The sequence below is a fragment of the Psittacula echo genome (genome assembly GCF_963264785.1).
Source record: "Psittacula echo genome assembly, chromosome: 2".
Classification (NCBI taxonomy): Eukaryota; Metazoa; Chordata; class Aves; order Psittaciformes; family Psittacidae; genus Psittacula; species Psittacula echo.
In genome coordinates this window covers 10,811,324-10,831,425 of record NC_137737.1, presented here as the reverse complement: position 1 = coordinate 10,831,425, position 20,102 = coordinate 10,811,324, and the positions used below count along the sequence as shown (strand labels likewise).

Genomic DNA, 20,102 nt, shown 5'->3' with positions numbered 1-20,102 from the left:
ATCCACCTGGCTGCTCTTTTGCATCCCAGGACTGAGGGTAAGAGCACAGTGCTGTTGGGTTGCCTGCCCTTAAGTGCTCAGCAGTGGTGTGCTTTGCTGCATATGCGCTTTTGATCGCTTTTGGTTTAAACTCATCCTATTCTTTACCTGCAAGAAGGCACAGGGGCCACATGTGAAACTGTTTTCAACTCATCTTCCTCACCTCAGTCATGTTCACCAGGTGGGTTTATTTGATGTGATAGAGAGGTGCGAACTAGAGTCTGATCTGTGGAGTGCTGGAGTGAGCCTTTGCTTTCACAGGGAAGGATAGGGCTGCTTGTCTTGGCCAGTGGTGGAGAAGTCTTGCCAAAGGCTGGGTTGTTGGGGCCTTGGTTTTTATTTTCCCCTCCCTGGAGTGGAATAAAACTGCATCTGAGCATAACAGAGAAGTCTTGGTAATGTTGCAAGCTTTGACTTTTAAAAGATTTCTTTTATTGTCCTCTTTAAAACTGTTACTTATTGTGTTTTACATTTTTACCTTTTAAGTGGGCCCTTAACAAGAGGAGAATGTGTTTTTTCACTAAATACTACCTGCTGAATGCTCTGTGTTTATGACCTCGAACTGCCTGATTCACATGCATAAAAGCACAAATGAAGCCCAACAGAAATAGAGGCTCTGTGTAATCAACAGTTTCCCAATTTCCCGCTTCTGAGCCTTTGATTTTTACTCCTGTACCTTAGTCTTAATTTTTCTTTTGTACTTCACTGCTACTCATGGATGTTGTGTGTGTGTGTATATGTATATATATATGAGCATTGTCTCTACTAATTCTGCTCAGGCTACTTTGTAAGTGCATAATCATGAGAAGATACTTAGCAAAGGAGTACAGAGCTGCAAGAGATGTAACTAATAAGCATTTTTACTGCATGTGACTTCACTGCTTCAAAAGTGGTTTTAGTATTTAGATGTGGTTTTAGTTTCTAAATTCTCCTTGCCAAGCCTAAGAGGCATGTTTTATTTCACTTCTGTTCCCTACAAATACCAAGTCTTTTATTACTTTGTTCTGTACTAAAGGAGGGAAATCCACTCATCTGGACTATAGACAAGTTGGTTAAAGACTTTATTCAGTGAGATAAGCAAGTGAAACCTCTCTGTGTAATGCATTTAACACCAGAAACACTTGATACTTAAAATAGAAAGAAAAAAAATCAGCTTTTCATCTGTAAAACATGTTTTGCACTGCATGAATTTCTTAGGCGCATGTTTTTCCTGCTGTATGCAATAGTAAGTCTGTGAGCCTCATCTAGTCAGTTGGTGAGTTGACTGATAGTTTTACATGAGAAAGAAAAAGGAGGAGAAAATGTTTGGTGTGGATGGCCAGTGGTGTAGATCATGTTGTCCTCTTACCCTTTCTCTGCTTGCTGTAGTTTGACTTGCCTTTGGCATTCTCACGAGCTAAAATATCTGCCTCCCGCTCAGCTAGCCTTGTGCCAGGACTGAAACTAGAGCATATTGTTCCATCATTAAATGGGCAACGTTGAATACTTGGGAAATTAACAACAGCTGCAAGTTCTTCAGCTATTTTTATTTGTACTGTGGCTATAATTTTTCTGGTGTGTTTGTGCTGAAGTCAGAAGAGGAAAGGAAAATAGATCCCCCAAGAGGCTGGCTTTTTGGTTTTAATTAAAAAAAGGCCCTGCTGAACAAAAGCATCCATAAAACAAATAGTACTGAGGGCAGCCCAGGAGTTTATTCAGTGTTACGTGGGCCCCTTAGTCTGCTGCTGGTATGACTTTCTGGGGGTTTTAGTGGCACCTCGGCACAGGGTGAGGTAACTGGCACCTTCCATGGTCAGCCCTCTCCTTTAAAAGCCCTACTGCTTGTAACATCTGTTTGAGCTTTACATAAAGATTGATGGCAGCAAAGCAATTTTCTCTTTTATTTATGTTTTATGCTCCTCGCCAGAGATATCAGCATAAGTCCACAGCCAGGCACTCTGTCAGGCAGTCTTTGGATGAGGCCCTAAAATCAAGCTAAGAAAGCTTAAGAACATGATTGCAGAAGTGTTTCTTAAGTATCATTTAATAGTCCAGTGGCTCCTATTTCTTCCCAGAAGTCGCATGGTCATGTGCCAGGAATGACAAAGCAGAGCCCACGCTTTAAAACTAAAGGTCAGCATGGGTCCATGAGGTGGCATCTTGCCCTCGTACCAAAGGGGTTCAGGCTCCTCCTTCCCCCACAGCACCAGGCAGCTCTGTGGGTGCAGAAGGGAGATTGGGAGGTGGTACTAGGGGAGAATGGATATCACAGCATTTGTTGTTGGTGCTTTTTGAGCACCTGGAATTAATATCCCTCACAAGGAGTTGGGATGTTGCCTTGAAGTTGGAACTGTACTGAGAAACAGCAGCTGTAAGCGTCACTGAGGGGAAAAAATGAGGTCTTTGCTTGATCTGTGGCCTTTTTAATAGTCTGTCTAAACACTTGGTAAATGCAGGGGTGAATGAGAGGAAGCTCATTCTGAAACATTACCCCTTCTGAAAGTACAAAGAAGATGCTCCTTAGAAGCCTTGCCATTGTGCAACTGTAGGAGCCAGACATAAGTGCATTGTTTTATTTGAAAGCAATTTAGCACGAATGTCTTTTTCCTCTAACTGAAGAGAGATGTGCTCCAATTCTTTTGTCTTTTTGTGTGACCCAGCTCAGGGCAAGACATCTATTCCTTAGGCTGCATGCAACTTTAGAAAAATGTGGGAATGCGTAGCCATTCCTTTAAAAACTTGGAAAATGTGTTGGTATGTTTCTGGATTTGAATGGAAACAAATAAGAGAGGTGGTTTGCTGTTCTTACTGAGTATCTTAAAACTTCAAGGGCAAAGCCAAACCTCTTCCCTCTAACACTTGTGCACATGCTTAAACTTCACTACCGTGAATAGAAATGGTGGTAACACAGGCTGCTGTTTGTATATGGGATCTCCTTCACATATTTGAAAGACTGAGGCTTTATTTGGTATCTGATGTCTGATTTGGGGGTCTGTAAACTGGGGTAAAGAATTCTGCTGCTTTAGAGAAACATGGCTTTATTGACATGGGCTGGCACTGCTACATTGAAACTTTCATCATTTCATTGGGAAAGAACAATGTCATGGCAAGCAGCCTTCCAGTGGTGAGGTGCCAGGCTTTGCCTTTCCCAAATTAAAGGCTAAGCACACTATAAAGGAAAGGGTTGGGGTTTTTTTGCTTTGTGCTGTGGGAGAATGATAACAAGATTTCTGCCCTGGGCTGGTGTGAGGAGCTGTAGCTAATTCATGGTGTCATGCTTCCATGTCAGAAAGGGCTCCTGGTTTGAAACTCAGTTGGAGGTGAAAAAATGGGAACTGCTGCCTTGCATGGAGGAGCAGAGCACCAGTCATCTGCCACTGGAGTTGTCCCCTCACCCTTTACAAGATACTGTCATTCCTATATGGTTGCCTATCATTCATAGTCTGCCTCTCTGATGTCCTCAGCTGCCACCCTGTTGGTTTCTGACCTCTTAAGCCTGTTTGGAAAGGGGTTGGGAAGAAGCCTTGACTGGCTCAGTCAGTGCCATTTATTCCAGTTAGCCTCTTCTGCTGCATGATGGTTTTGTTTCTGAGGAGCAGAAGGACATGAGAGGATATGACCTGACTGAGGTCTGATGTGCTTCTGGATAATCCACATCCTGAAAACTACACCCATGGGATCATAGGAGATGATTCTGACTCTGTATGATTCTGGTTTGGTTCTTTGCTTCTTACCTGCTAACTCTAACTGGTGTGCACCCTGGTGAAAGAGGAATTAGCACCAGATTTTATGCCTTTTCTCACCTTGCTGGTTGTCTGGACACATCATTCTCTTGCTCACTTGTCTGCCTGTTGCTCCTCTCGCATTTCTTTCTCCCGTCCGTGAGTTTCAGTTTGTGGTTGTGATGTAAAGGTTCCTTGGCCTGCACAGAACTGCCCTGGAAAACTGTAGGAACCATAGTGCTGTTTTAGTGCCTTTGTTCTGTGGTGCTCTTTACCCTCTGGGATGAACCCTGTAGTGCTTGGAAGAGCAGCTGGCGGGCCTGTGAAGAGAGGGGCAGCAAGCCAAGCCATGTCCTGTGGAAGCAGGAGCAATGCCCTGGATACTTCTGGAGTTGCCCACTGCTTGCAGAGGGATTGAACTTTCTCCAAAAGTTCAATTTATGCAACACTGACCAAATACGCAAGTGTGTCTGTGTTCGTTTCTAAGCTGTTGATGCTACTTCCATCTGTTAATGTGGGCAGACACTATCAAAATCCTCAGCACTTTCAGTCTAGTTGAATAATTTTCTAGCTGCTAGGTTTATAAATTAAACATTCATGGCCATATCTCATGCTATTATCCATCCATAGCAATACCTCCAGGCAGGGATCTTGAGGTTTTTTGGAGTGTAGACCACATCTTAGTGGAGAGTGAATGTTTCATTTATACCTCACCTCACTCTCACAGGTCTCAGTTGCAGAATGTCCCTGAGGTAACCCCAGGTATACTTTGTGAGGCAATAACCTTGGTAAAGAGATTTTTGATGTCTGTGTAGTCTGTGTCAAAGGGATGAGTGGAATTCATTACAGCATCCTAACTTTTCCTTGTGTCTCGTCAAGTAACTTCCTCACGTACAAGTAGGATCTATCACCTGCAAGCAGGAATAAAGAAAATGAAGATGAACCGCAAGCCACAAGAGTGGTAACTAGAGGTCCAACAGTGATAACTGGAAAATTTGCATTGTAACTGTTACTAGAGGAAGCTGAAAGCTTGATGGGGTCCAAGAAAATCCACATAAATGGATGGATGTTTGAGCAAGGAGCGTGCCCTGATTTAACAAGAGAGGAAACATGCAAAGAGCCATCCAGCATGTCCTTCATCAAGCTAAGAAGTAGGTGGTTTGAGGGGTGAAAAGCAGTTTGAGCCAAGACATGGCTCCTATACCAAGAGATAATTTGAATATTTCTGGTTATGTGTATCCACTATCTCTATCTAAAGGGGCACCTTTGGAACCTGCAGTAGATTCTTCCCCACCCCTTCTAGGGAGCTGCTTTGAATGTGGAAAAACTGACGTGATCGCTCAAACCAAGAAAATGATCCTTTTAGAAACATGCCAAATGTTGGTATGCTTTTGACTTAAATGGAGAGATTTGTCAACACTCTTACTGGATTATGTTGAAAGTTGACAAACTGGGACACTGGAGATTTATTGTTTAAGTACATTCAGGCTCCTTAATAGAAGAAAAGCAAATGTTATGGTCATATGTAGGAAGTTATTTCATTTGGAAAAATGCTTTGCCAGTAGTAGGCATTGCCACTTGCCAGAAAGGACTGAGTATTTATTTTCTATTACAGTCTTTTCATGGGGAATACTCCAAGGACAAATGTGCAGTATTTCTTCCTGGTCAAATAAGTAGTTGTGAGGTACAGCTGTTGGATTTGTCTCATTGGAATTTAATAATCATATGCTGTCACTATTGGACTGTCTGAGTAGGAGCCAGTTTAGGTTCTTAGTTTAATTTAAAAGGCATTGATGTTTCAGTCTACCTGGTCAGTGTCTGCCCAAAAGCCACAGTAGAGCATCCCCCTGAGAGCTTGAATTGACTTGTTAAATAAATACAAATTACACCCTGTCAAACTCTTCTGCTGTTTCTTTCTTTGAGGAGAATTTTGGCCTGAGAAAGAAGTGTGTTTGCTGCCAATCAGTAGGAAGTTTAATAGACTGCAAGAATAGAAAAACCTGATTATTAGCCTGGATGAACCTAAACATATAAACTCCTCCCGGTGTTCCAGGAACTGAGTCCCAAAGCAAATGGTTTTCTGGACCACAGTATGGAGATGATCATATCGCAGCATTGTGGTATCCACAGTATCGCAGCCCTGTTCAATGAGCTAGTCTTGCAGACAAGACATTTACCTCTGCTGTGTTCCTATGTGGGTTTTAATGTTTACTTCAGGGTGGTTAGTCTAGTTGATTTTGTCTAGCTACATTGAAGTTTCCTTTAGAACTGTTTTTCCAGCCCCGGTTTGGTCATTAAACCAGACTGGATTTGTGCCATAAATTGTACATCTGTGCTTTTCCCTTGAGAGACTGAGGTGCCTTGTGAGAATGTGAATGACACAGTAATGATGGCTGTTAATGGAGACACCTGTAGGTAAGCATCTGACAATTCACTGTTAAGCAGGTGGGAGCTGGGCAAGAGCAAAGCTTCCCCCTGGCAGTGTTGAAGTAGATACTTCTGCTCAAATACCTGGAATTTGAATTGCTGGGGTTTTTTTTAGGAACTGGTTTTCAAATATGAGAATGTTTCCAAGGTAACCTCTTTAATCTCTACTGTATTCAGGTGCTCATTTATTTAATACACACATGATGTATTTAATCTGATTTAAAATGAACAATCTAACACTGAACATGAGGGGTTTCTAGAATAACCTCTTGAAGGTGAGAACTTGCCTTGGCCTTGCATACCTTCCAGGGGAACAGCACTGAGATGATATTTCATTATTATCGATTTCTTTTGTTCCCTGCACTGGGTGTGTGATTAGTCATAAACTCAGCATCTTGTTTCTTGAGACTGAGGAGTTGCTGCCTTCAATGTTACTGATGTTTACAGGACTTTAGAGCACAAAGGGTTTTGATCCAGTAGTTGCAGAGTTGGAATAAATCTCTCTGAAAACTGAAAAAGTCTTAGTTGAGTTAAAAAAAGAAGTTGTTTTCCAGTGACTGCTCATAAGAAGGATCTGTGCAAGGTGTGCATCACTGGATTAAATGTCAAGAATGAAAAATAAGGGTAGTAGAGAGAGGAGCTAGAGTTGCTGTGATTATGCAGCTGCGCTCTGGCCTGTTCGCATGCTCTCTATGGAACAAATGAGTGTGTGGGGGATGCATAACATCAACAGAACAAAGCCCAGGAACTCCCAAAGCAACTGCCCTGAGTCCTGGAAACCATTAGAGAAATCTATTTTCCTTCAGCCTTTGATGGGCTGTCATAGCTTAACTAACCAGCATCTGTATGTAGCAGTGTTTTTCTACCTCAGTCTTGTCTGTGCTGCAAATGACTGAGAAAATTGAGTTCTGAATCCATCTTCCTTTGCCCAGTCTTTCTTTGCTTTGTTTTTTCTCTTATGGGAGATGAAAGGCAGCCCCTGAGGATTTAAGTACCAGGTAATTTAAAGGTTGTTTTCATTCTTGGGGTAGTAAAAAGAAGAATGAAATGTACATAGGAAACAGGCAAATTTGCCAGTTCAGCATGAACTGAAGGGAATGAATGCTGGCATGGTTTTAGAAAAACTGGGGGAAACCCAAATCTGTAATTTGCTCTTACTAGTACTCTAGATAGAGTAAGTTCCTGTGAGGAGTAAGTGCCTACTAGGGTTAGGGCTGGAGATGAACCAAGCTTCCAGTCCTTAGTCAAAGGAAAGTGCGTTTGGTATCTATGTCTTGATGCTGACTCTGAAAGTGCTACCTATGTTCACTAGAGGCTTAAAAGTAAAATCGTTGTATTGCTGTCATAGTATTTGTTTTATATATATGCTATATATTTATATGCTATAGATCATAGTATTTATTTTCTTTCATTTTTAATGAGACTGAGGGTGGAAATAGTGAATATCGTCACTCTTTGAATGATTTTCCTTTCAATTCCTGACAAATGATCCCTTTTCCCCATGCACCCTATTTTATGGCTTGTTTTATAAGGTGCTTTATGACTTGTTCTGTAGTTAAAGAATGCAAATAATAACCTTGGTTTTATTTCTCATGCAATATGAAAGGAAACAGAGTAATTGCAGAAGCTAAATTCAATTTTGGAGCTGTGGAACCTGCCCAGTATCATTTGGAACAGATCAACTGCTTCTAGCAGAGTTGGGAAAATGTTACATCTGTTTCCTTCCATTTGGAACCAAAAAAAGCTACCACTACCCCCTTGAAGCTGCAGACTCCAATGGAATGTTGAATGGTTTTTGCTTTTCTTAGGTGAAAATGCTTTCAATATGTGGCATGCCTCATGCTTTCTTGCAAATCTGCCATTAGAACTTCCAGTGTAGGGTCAGTTCCACCAGGAAGGTGTAAGAAAACCCCCAGCTTTTAGGTTTGTGCAAATGTTGCTGAGTTTATGGGTGTAGAAATAAGAAGGTAACGCATGTCCTGACCTTCTCTGGTACTGAGGATCTCCTGGAACTGTCATAAACATCTGGCTTGACATTTTGATGGAGATCCAAGCTGGATATTTCACATAACAACTTCAGTAATTATCATAACTATGGTTTCCCAAACAGTTTGAAGATGATTTGGTACAGTTGTTTCATCCAAGACAGTCAGTGGGGGTTTGGGCAAATTGAGTATTGGTCAGTGGTGACCAGCAATAGAATACGAGGATATGGAATGCAGCTGCATCAGGGTAAATTCACATTGGACATTAGGAAAAGGTTTATCACTGAAAGGGGTGGTGGATCACTGGAGCAGACTGCCTAGGGAAGTGGTCGCAGCACCAAGCCTGTCAGAGTTCAAGGAGAGTCTGGATGATGCTCTTAATCATCTGGTTTAGCGCCAGGTAATCCTGCAAGGAGTGGATGAGTTGGCCTTGTGAATTCTTCTGAGTCCCTTCCAGCTGGAGATGTTCTGTGAGTCGATGATAAGTTATTAATGTCTCAATTAGCACTCACATATGGCATGAGCTGTTTAGCAGGTGCAGTGCCTCCCGCACACCGTGCCGAGTGCGGTGCGGGTGATGGTTACACCCGTGCGGCGGGGCGGAGCGCAGTGGGAGGCTGCTGTCCGAGGTGCTGAACGGGAGCCCAGCCGCCTGCCGCTCACCCCCTCCATCTTACTGTGGGCTACGGAAAATGAGGGTCTCCTGCTTTTCCTTACCCCCATCCCCTTTGGAGACTGATAAAAGGGTTATATTTAATTGAAACTATTGTTCTAGGACTGAAGTGCATTTGCAATTTGCTGTATAATGGCAAAAAAGAATTAAAATAATGAGTCAGGCTCCTGAAATGAAATTGCATGCAAGGGATAGTTTGTACTTCTTTTGTGGGAAAGGTTAATAGATCTAAATGTAAAGTAATGCTTTGTAATGGGAGGCTATCTAATGTACAGTCCACATTAATTCAAAATAAAAATATGATGATTAATGCATGTGCTCTGAGCAGCAGAAGAACTAATAAGAAACTGCTGTTTGTGTTGAAATTTTTACTGTTGCAAAATGCACACTGATTAATTCAAAGTGGAAAAGGTGCTTCTTCTAATAATCCTGTATGAGAAATATTCCATTCTTTCTTGGAGAACAGCCCAAAAAGACTGGCCAGAAACACCTCCTTCTGAAATATATGAAAATCGTTCTTTATACTGCAAGTTATATGACTTTGTGATCATGGTCTTTATGAAACGGCTGTATATCTGGAATAGATTTTGTCCTGTTTATGGTTGCATGGAGGGAAGGCTTGGTAAAGGATCAGCATCCTTTCATACAACTTTCCTGCTGTTTTCTTATTACCTTAGTTAATAAAAATACCTTAGCATAATCCTGGCTTTTAGTAAGACTTGCTTCTGTCTTTTGTGACAAGAGCATGTCTTGAAATCACTTGTAATGTGACTTGCAAACTCAGTTTCTTAAAATAGTTTAGAGATGGGCTGCTTTTACCCTCAGTTGTTAGCATCACCAAGGAAGGGGGAGGGATAGATTTAGATAGAATCAGGCAAGGTTAAAACCAAATGTATTTTCTCTAGTAAAACGTTTTCACCCTTAGGCTACACTTTTCAGTTTGAGCATGTGTTGTCTCTAATGGATGATATTTTGCCCTTTTCTGGGCTGTGGAAGAGCACTATACTCATATTCGTGTCTCTGTAAATCCAGTCTTTCAAACTTTCAGCATGCAGAAGTCCTTCTGGTTTCAGTGCACCACATCTAATGAGCAGCTTGTAGCTCATAATGCTTTCAGCTCTTGTCTAGGCACTGAAATGGGTAGTGTTCTGAAAACTGATACAATTTTAAAGGTCAGATCCCCTAAAGCATTGTGATTCCTAGCCATTAATTGCCTTCTGGAACTGATTATTTAGCCTGGAGTTGCACTGTAGACTATCCCATCCTTTTTTCTGGGTTTCATCAAATATTTGCCAGGTGCAGTGACCAGTAAAACTGGGAAAGAAAGATGTGTGTGGGTGAGTTTTGCAGCTGTCCTTCTGTAACAGAGGCAGCAGGTATAGCCAGTTGTTTCTCAGATGCTGTGGAGCCGTATGGTCAGAAAGGTGTTGTCCTCCCGTTTCCTCAATTACTAGTTTGATCTAGCTGTGTGGAAGACAGAATATTGGGTGTAGGTTGGAACAGGATTGTGTGATCCTCAGAAATGATGTTCCATGTCTCAGATACTTTTAACTCTTTGTTCTCGTTCCATGTCTTAGATGCTTTTAACTCTTTTTCTTCCTGTTCATCTATGAATTAATCCTAGCAGAGCCTCAGAGGCTGTCACCACAAGAATGACATTTTGGTCAACTTGCGCTCTACTAATGTATAGCATATACCCAGTTGATTGGGAGGGAACGTGCTAAGTGGGTCACCCCAGCATCCTAGGAGCCATTTCTGCCACGTCAGTGTGGCAAGTCATTCTGTCAATTACCTTTTGGGTTTTTTTCCTAATGAATCTACCTATTTGAATCCTTATAACTGTAATATGTCATGGAAATTGTGTGTATCACCTAGGGTTTTTTGTGTGGCTTAAAAGAAGCAGCCTCACCCTCAGTTGCTGATAACTGATAGGGTTTCATTGACTTTGTGATTGATAGCAGACCTGTGCCTCTTAACAGAATATGGCTTTGAGCAAATGTCACAAACTCACTCTGAGTGTCCCTTCAGCATGCAGATAGCAATCGCCCTCCCTCTGCCCTCCACAAACACATTTGTCCACTGTTGGCTGCTTTCTCGTTGGTACCCATAACGAAAATGAACAATAGTCCTACTGGAAAGTATTTACTGTCTGCAGATGGGGCTCCAATTGTTTTTACTTTTCCATTATTAATTTCCAACCTCCAATAAAAACACTGGGCGTGAATCCACTGCTCTCTTGATTACAAAGAATACTTAATTGATCAGCTCTGTTTTCTTTTTATTGTCCTGTGGACTGGAAGATAATGATGTGCAACGGTGAGGATATTCCTGCTTAGAGATAGTATTTCTGCAAACCCTGCAAAGCATAGCTAATGATCTGTAGAGTACCATCTGACACTCGGTGAGCAGGCTGCCTGCTCTGTGTTCCCCCACGCCATGTGCATACCTATGTATTTACATTCTATATATAACGGCGTGATCAAAACCAGTCTTTGGTAAATGTTTTAGTAACTTCTGCTGCTCATTGTTCTTACTAGCAGTGGTAACATTTGCAATTTCGAACTGTGGCAGGAAGCACATTTCCTTTCTTAAAGGAAATCTGAATCAATTTAGAGGCCACAGAAAAGGACAGTTTGCAGTTTGTGTTGCTGCAGTCTGTCAAAGAAAACAGGCTCTGAGATAGATGCTGATGTATTTAAAAACAAACAAACAGGAAAACCAAGTCTTGTGGTTTTTTTTTCTCTTTCCAAATATGGAATCTTAAGGAATGTATTCAAGCATCTGTCTAATTCACATACCATTAATTCCCTAAAGAAACATCTGGACACCAAATCAGACCTGCGTCATTTATTTGAAAAATGAATGTACTCTTATATCTGTGTCAAACTGTTAAAGGACATAGAAAGAGGAATCTTACAAGCAAAATGTGCAGAGTCCTTCTAGAAAAGGAAAAGCATCAGCAGGGCCATATCTAAGCCAGTTTAAAACCCATAAACATACTTTTTTTCCTATTAGTGAATGGGTAAATGTCTTTTTAAAGACATAAACACTTTCTAGAAACTCTTAGGTACAGCCTGTCTTCATATAGGAGCTAGCAGAGTAGGCACCAATGCTGGTGTCTGAGGTCCTATTGTATTGCAGTGATAGGAGTTATCTCCCCTTTGTGTCTGTTTTGAGGACTCCAGCGAGTTCCTGCCAGATCTGTTTTCTTGAGGGTTTAATAGTCTCAAACAAGGACATCATCCTCCAAGATGATGTGAGGATGAGAGTCTGATGCCGGTGGCTTACAACCGCTCTCACACTTGTATGGCTCTTCATCAGCTTAACTAAGAGGCCAGTACCACTCAGAAGAATAATGTGGATCTTGGTAGGAGACAGATGATCATGGTCTGCTTCAGAGGATGTGTGTGGGATGGAAAAAAAAAATCCATGCTCTGGCTACTCTGTTCATTTCTCTGGTACATGAGTGCTAAAGACACTCAACTCCTTAGAGGCAATGACATTCTTGCCTTATTCTCAGCAGTGAATTCCCGTGAGCTCTGCTAACCGGCAGTAGAGACAGTGGTTAGTAGCCGCCGCTTTATGTCAGGGTTTACTGGCATAAAGTTGCCATGGAGATCAGTAGGAGTTTCAACTGAGAAGGGATGGCAATTGTTTGCCCTGTGTGTATAAATCTGTTTGACATGTCATGTGTATCGGATTTGGCTGTGCTGCTTGCACCTGAGGTCCACTGGCTTGTTTGCCTGATTCCGTGTAGGGGAGCTAAACAACTGCCGTGCAGTACTCATAGCACCAGGATGTTAAAAGAAGGCAGAACTGGGACTGGTACCTGCTGTTCCAGGGTCCATATAATAGCAATGTCTGGGCACTGAAGCACTTCCAGTGCAGTAAAGCTAGGAGAAATTGTTTCTTGCGCAACTTTCCCAGGCTGGAGCCTTCCATGTGACAGCAGTAAGCACATTGGTTGTCTGAAACAGAGAATTAAGAGGCAGAAACAGAAATCTTACAACTTGGGAGATGTGGGAAGGAGGAATCTTCCCAACTCATTTTAGAACTTGTAAAGCAGATTAAAATACGGGGAGAAGAGTGAGCAGAATGAGTGCTGAATATAAATGTCTCCTTTACACTTGTAAAGGGTACGCAGCCTCCACGTGCTCAGAAACATTGCTGGGAAAACATCAATTAAAATGCTCCAGACTGTCAAAGGCTTTAAAGCTGTTGAAGTAAACAGTGACTCATATTGGTTGAGAAGCAGGAAGGAAAAACACTTAACGGCCTACAGCCTGAGCTGGGCTCTGAAATGAGGCTTCCCAAGGGGTCAACCTGCAGGCACTGGGATTTTAGCCAGCCCCTGCTGATCTGCAGCCTTCAAAGGTGAAGAGCCAAAGTATTTTACACTGACTTGGCAGCGGACCTGCTGGGTTTACAATGCATATACATTCGCAGGGTGTTACAGAGAAAAACTTGGCATACTTCTGACTTCAGAGTAAGAAGAAACAGCCAGATGATGAAAATATTTGGAAGGAAGGGTAATGAAATTGGAAGCTTTGAAGGAGGTGAAAAAAAAAAAGGAGAAAAGGGCAAATGTGGAGATAGATCTTTGAATACCACTTGCTCCAGCAGCAGTTATGGAACTTACCTCCATATACTTCCTGGACTGTGGCATCAATTTGAGATTCCACTCTGTTTATCCCAAGAAAAAAAGCTCCAGTCCTTTCAGCAGGAGCTTGTGCATCTTGAAGACTGGTGTGAGCCTGTTGTATTAGTGGAAAGGCCTTTTCGCACTGATCAGAAGTGTCTTCCTTCTCCTCCCCCCACCTCGTGTACTGCTTATAACAATTTAATCCAGAGCAGTTTGTCTTCATGGGCTGTAATTGATCTGTCTGTGATTTAGCTCATCAGATGCTCATTAAAGAGCTTGCAGCCTTTCTTATTCATGAGGAATGAGAGTCAGGGATCTAAAACCACTTTGTCTTTGTCTTAACTGGATTCATTTAGTATTCTGGGATTCAGGGAGGCTAATAACTTACACGAGCTATTATTTAAAGGTGAGCTGCCAAGGGAACATGAAGGATGATCCAGCCACCGCCGGTGTGCCGAGCACTCTCCCACATTGGGTATCAGGTGTGAGCAGCAGAGGGAATTGTAGCTAAAACCCCAGCAAGACATTCCTCTGTGGAGGTGTCCCACAATGTCCTGGCTGTGTGTGATGGGATAATGCAGCTTGCGGTGGAGCTCCTGGAGCTGTGTCTGCAATGAAGATGGCATTTTATGCTAGTGATGTCAGTGGGATATGCAGAAATATTTTATGCCTGGTATATAGAGTTCGGGCTTGACATCTGGTGTTCTGTTTTAAGCCCCGTTATTGTTCTCAGCTGCCGTCTGTGCTCTGGCAGTGCCTGTAACGATGTGCGCTTCCCACGTCGCCTGCACACACACACTGAGTAAATGCCTTGTCTCCATCCTTTAACAAGGATACTCTGGCAGTCTGCGAAGGAGAACAATACCCCTGGGCTGCAGAAAGCAGTTTCCTTTCCCCGGTACTTTAATGAACACTTGAGATATTTCCAAGCTGTAGGAAGAAGAGATGGGATGGAGGAGTTCTCCCTTTTCTGGCTCCACACGCCAGAGACTTCCAGAAGATGAATAATTCCCAGCAATTACTGAATATACTGGGTAGTCATATGCTTAGTGTCATCAAACTGGTTGTGCCTTGGAACTCTCTTAAGTAACTATGACCACAAGTGGGTTTTTAAGTTCTCTTAAGAGCTGTCTTTTAAGACAGCAGTTCTGCCAGGGAATACATGCAGCTGGATCCTGAGCCTGCACGGAATGTACTGAGTGTGTTCGGGAATCAGGGAAGCTATGGGGCCTCACAGACAAAGGGATCTGAGCCCTGTTAGGACACGCTGCCATTAATGTGTCCTGACTTCCCAGTTGCTCTGTGTATCTGGATTGAGAAATCTTTGGGAGTACAAACCTTTCCCAATTTCTCAAAGTCACGGAATGTATAAATACTCTGTGCGTGTGTTTATAATTGTACGTTGTCCTATGTAAATATTAATACCATATTTTTCTTCCTTTGTAGTGTACGGAGGCCAAAAAGCATTGCTGGTACTTTGAAGGATTATATCCTACATATTATATGTAAGTAGTCATCACTTCCCTTTTTGTGGTTTCTAGTGCTCGAGAGAATTAGATTCTGAAGGCTCTTACAGTGTTGTTCTTTCACTACTTACACTTTTCCCATAACTTCTTAGAGACTTTTTCTAATTTAAAAATGAAGATGCAATAAACTTCCCTCTGTCCTCATCTTCCATATCTTTCCCTTTCTCCTTATGAACAAAAGTGTACAGACTTGTTTCACCACTCAAGCCACGCTACCTTTCCAATTGAAAAAAAATTGCAGCTTCTTAAACAGCTCTTATTTCAGAATGCTGAAAGGAAACAGAAGTAGAGCCATGTGAGGACAGGTCTCCCTTTGTTTTGAACAAGGACAGGTTATCAGGCAGAAGACCAAGAATGCTTTGAAAGTAAATTTGTCCCTTTGCTAATAGTGTTGTTTAATTTAGGGAGTCAGGACGATTTTCTTATCCATGGCATAATTGTCCTTTTGATGAGTGGCATCTACATTCACATCAGGCTTCGGTGTGACCCAAATGTCAATGACCTGTAGGTACATGATTGAGGATCTCTCTGAACTGCAGTTTTCTGTTTTAAATTGCCCACAGCAGCAACAAAGAGATGGAGGAAATGTGTGGGTGGAAGGTATCTTCTCTGTGGATTTGAGGGCAGAAAGGAAGTAAATGTACTAAACTTTGTATCTGGGTTGTATAGCTTTATAGTTGCAAACATTTATAAACATAAGTTTAAAAACATAAAGTAGAGTGGAGAAGCAGAGAGCAGCATTAGGTTGTCTGTTCTCTGAGCAAGCTCTTCCTTGCTAAAAGATTGGAAATTACTGTAATCCTAATGCTACCCAAGAACTTTCCTCCCTTTTCTTCTCCACCTCCACCTCATCTGCCAGAAACAGGAGAGAAATGCTAGAGACAAAAAGCAGCCAAGAAGCCAGGCAAGAAAGAAAGCTCACTGAAAGAATTAAATACTGTGTGGTTTATTCATCTGCGATCCTGAATGTTATCCGCTTAGGAAGTGTTTGTGCTTAGAACTCACTATCCTTTTTTCAGGTGACTGAAATGTTGAGAATTACTCATAAATGGTTGGCCAGAACAGATGGGTGAATTTAAATAAGTTCATTTTCTTTGCATACCAATAACAGGACTTTGGTTCCACTTACATTTTATTTTGTTTTACTGCAATGTGGGAAAGAAGCTGAGATGTTACGAGATTATGAAAATCTCACTGTGCCATCTCACTGTACTTTGACATTCAGGAGTGTGTTACTCATCATCACCTCAATATTCTGCTTATGTTTCTGCCCACATGCTTTTGCAGCCACTGTCTATCTCCCTTGGTAATACAAAAGAGTAGCTACTTGGATATTGAGTGTTAGTTCAGACTCTTCATGTCACAGGTAAATACATACTGAGTCCTGCAAAGGCAAAGGGTACAAAAGGGAGATTTGTTATGTGCAATAGATCTGATGCATGCAAAGTTGCTTTCTAATTAGTTTCCTTTTAGTAACTAGCTTACTGTTTTCGTTGTGCTCTGACATGGAGCATCCTGTAGAAAAGCAGTGTGTTTATTTTCCAGTCCGTCAAAAAGGTTAATTGGAATTGCACACAGCTTTGAACATTGGAAGGAAAGAAGTTGTGAGAGGGACTATGGTGTTGGTTTGGGAGATCTTTTAATGTGGAAGCAAAACTGTTGTGTATTGACTGCATGTGTGTTTGTGGTAGTTACTGCAGCACCCTGTTATCTGAGTCACTGCATAGAAGTGTTGCGATTGCCAATCTCCTGGATAGTGTAAGTAAATGGAAAAAGGAAGGGGAAAGGGGTGGGATCTGTGTGTGTTTGGTGATTATTGCAGTGGTGATGAGTGTCATGTTATTGCTATTGTTGTTATTGTGATTACAAATCTAAGTGAGGAAGAAGAAATGCCAAGGAAAAACAATAAGGATTTGGGGATGGTAAAGCTCAGAGGATAGATATGGTGTGACAAGTGGAAAATATGGAAGGGAGGGGAAAGAGGGTATTTGAGTACATGGGAGCACAGCAGGTTTAAAGGGGGCACGCATCAAAAGAATAGGAGGTCATTGATGTCTTCGGTTTCCTACTTTGTTACTTCTGCAATTTCAGTTTCTGTGTCTAGGATCCCCAGCTGCTTCCTACCTGCACTGTGTTTAGGAGGTAGAGGAGAGGCACACCACCAATCTTAGTATCTTTGGATGAAGTCCCATTGCTTTGGCACTTGTTTGACCCTTCACTGAGTTAATTCAACTTGCTAATGCCACAGAACGTTGTTCATTTTAGCACTTTCGAGTCAGTGTTGAATCAGCTTGGTACAGTTTTTGGCGAACACTGGTGGAATGGGAGGAAGGCAGTATTCTGCATATTGTGGGGGAGGAGGCATGAATAGGATCTTCTCCATTAGCATATGGTTAGATGTTAAATCATCTAAAAACATAATATGTAACTTTATCCTGAGTGTCTCCTCTGTGCAAATCTAGCTCTGGGATGTGCTGTAGTGAAATGGGTTTTATTTTATCTTACAATTTCTGGAGCAACACTCCATGAGAAGCAGATATATTTAGTCGAATGAGTTCGCAGTAGATTCCCTTCCTTTCTATCACTAGTTTTCTGACAGAAGTTTTTTCTACCCAGTTAACATATGTAGTCTGTCCTTTGGTCTTGAGACTATCTTTAGAGACTTATGAAACCCAGCAATGCAATACTTTTTAATGATTTCCCCGTGATCTCTGTCCCATGCTGAGAGTATGTCACGTCTCTCTTGGAGACACTTTGTGTTATAATGAAAAGGTTGGCTTGTCAGCTCAGAAATACCAAGTCCTGTGTGTGAGTTCACAGATCTAGTGTGGCATGCTTGGACCAAGGCATCCCTGAAGTGGCATGTCCATCCTAGAAGGTGCTTGCTTCTTCTTGCTTCTTCTACTGTTGATACAGAGAATTTCTAAGACTGCTCTTAACTTACTTCATTACCTAGACCAACCATTTCTCCATATCCTAGTTGCCTGAGTCACAAGATATTGTCAGTTAGATACATTTTGCTGACACAGGAGAAAAGTACATGGCCTGAAAAAGTAGGTAAACAAATGTAAAGCAGAGAAAGGAATTAGTCATTGGAGTCTAATTCTTATCATTTGGAAAAGCAGGAAGCCAAGTTACCCCTGACGTTGCTGAAAGAATTAGATCATATATATCGTTGCGTGGATGGACGTAAAGCAAATCAGAATTAAAGCTGTCTCAACAGACTTAACTCTGATCCTCTGCAAGGATCCTCTTCTTACTCTCACTTCAATAAGCCAGCTCAGTCTTATTCGAGATGTACCCAAAGTGTTTATGATTGGTGGAAGAGATCGTCAAGATACTTCTCTTATGTGGCAATAATGTGAATAATGACATAGTGAATGCATTAGATTGAGAAACCACCTCCTCTATATGCAGATGGCAGCAGCACTTAAGATACTCCAGTTGTTTTTTCCACTTCTGAATTGGGAATGAATAGTAGAGGGAAAGCTGCCTTACATTTTGATGATAAGGAGTAGTTTGATTAGAATGATACTGAATGTCCCTCTCATTGTTCTCTGGTATGACTGACCAATGCTGTAGGCCTCTTCTGTTTTAGTTTTCTTCCTGTTGTTAGCTACCAGCACACTGGAACTTTTAATGAGGTGATAAATTCCAGATGCTAGAACCTGAATGTTTCTAATCCTTTCCTTTCCAGGCTCCAAGGAATGTTTATAAAGCAGCACAAATGTTTTTGAGTATGAGTGGTAAGCACGTGTCCACAGCAATAGAAATACCATTGCTGATGTCACTGAGTCAGTGAAGTTGTCACCCATAGGGAGGGGATTGGCTGACTTGGAGAAAAGAGTTTTGATGCTACCCAGTATTGAGTTAACATTATTTCAGCTCATCCTGTTGGATTATTGTGCATTGAATTTTTTGACAGTGTGATATTCTAAGAGAAGCAGTGAGGAAAATAGAGTAACTCTGGTTAGAGAATTAGAGAATAGATCAGGTGGAAAGGTTTCTCAGGAGACCTCCAGTCAAACTTTCTTGCTCAGAGGTGGTCCTCCCACCCTACACCACTGGGAAGATCCTACCTCCATCTTCTTAATAACCTCCTCCTGGGTATTAGCAGGCTGCTCTTGGGTCCCTCTGAAGCCACTTCTTCCCTAAACTGAACAAGCCCATGTCCCTTAGCCTCTCCTTATTGAGCAAGTGCCCCAGCCTCTATCTTGGTGGCCCTTTGCTGAATTCACTTCAGTTTCTAAAATTCATTCTTTTTACTGGGGATGTCACATCCAAATGGGTGTTTTTTAGATGTGGTCCAACAAGTGCTCAGTGGAAGGTGCTGAGTTACTTCCCTTGATGCACTGGCTAGGCTTCTGTTGACACAGCCCAGGATGCTACTTTATTGCTGTCTTGCCGCACGTCTGGCTCACATTCTGCTTGCTGTCTACCATGACTCTAGTGCCTTTTCAGCAGAGGTGCCACACAGGCAGCAAGATGTTTGTCCTTCCCGCAAGCAACACCTTGCTTTTGGCTTTGTTCAATTTCATGAGTTCCTGACAGGCCATTCCTCCAACCAGTCTAGATCTTTGAGCGGTAGCCCTGCCCTAGCGGTCATTGACTGATGCCCAGTTTGGTGCCATCTCTAAATCTGATACTGTGTCACCAATTTGAGCAACATGCTTGTCAAAAGGACAGGTCCAGACCTCTGTGGTACTCCCACCGATTACCAGTACTGTCTAGGGAGTTGACCGCTGCCCTCTGAGTTGCACCATCCAACCAGTTATTTTTACCCATCTAGCTGTCTGCCTGTCCAGACTGTCATGGCCAAACTTGGGTACAAGAATATCATGGAATACAGTGTGGAAAGCCTTGCTGAAGTTAGAGTAAATAGTATCTGCTGCTCTCTGGCTTGTCCACAGATACGATCCACTGCTTGTGTAGTGGTAGAAGCTCTTCTGCTGCACTTGTTGTAGGTGAGGTTTGGCTTTCCTAACTTCACAGCTACTTGTGTATGTCATGAATTCTGAACTCCTCTTTGGTAGCGTGTACCTGCTTCCACTTCCTGAATACTGACTTTTTGTGTTGGGTTCCTTGTTTAGGTATGTTTTGAATGTTCAC

At 42.1% G+C, this 20,102-nt stretch overlaps 1 protein-coding gene across 1 annotated transcript in view; it reads left to right on the top strand.

Annotated features, from left to right (window-relative positions):
- The window catches only part of VOPP1 (VOPP1 WW domain binding protein), a gene marked incomplete at its 5' end in the record, with an annotated part of 62,381 nt that overhangs the window by 26,266 nt on the left and 16,013 nt on the right, over positions 1–20,102 (top strand). The window contains one exon of the mRNA XM_080611217.1: positions 14,914–14,972. Within this exon, the coding sequence (XP_080467343.1) occupies positions 14,914–14,972 (59 nt within the window). The remainder of the gene's footprint in view (positions 1–14,913; positions 14,973–20,102) is intronic.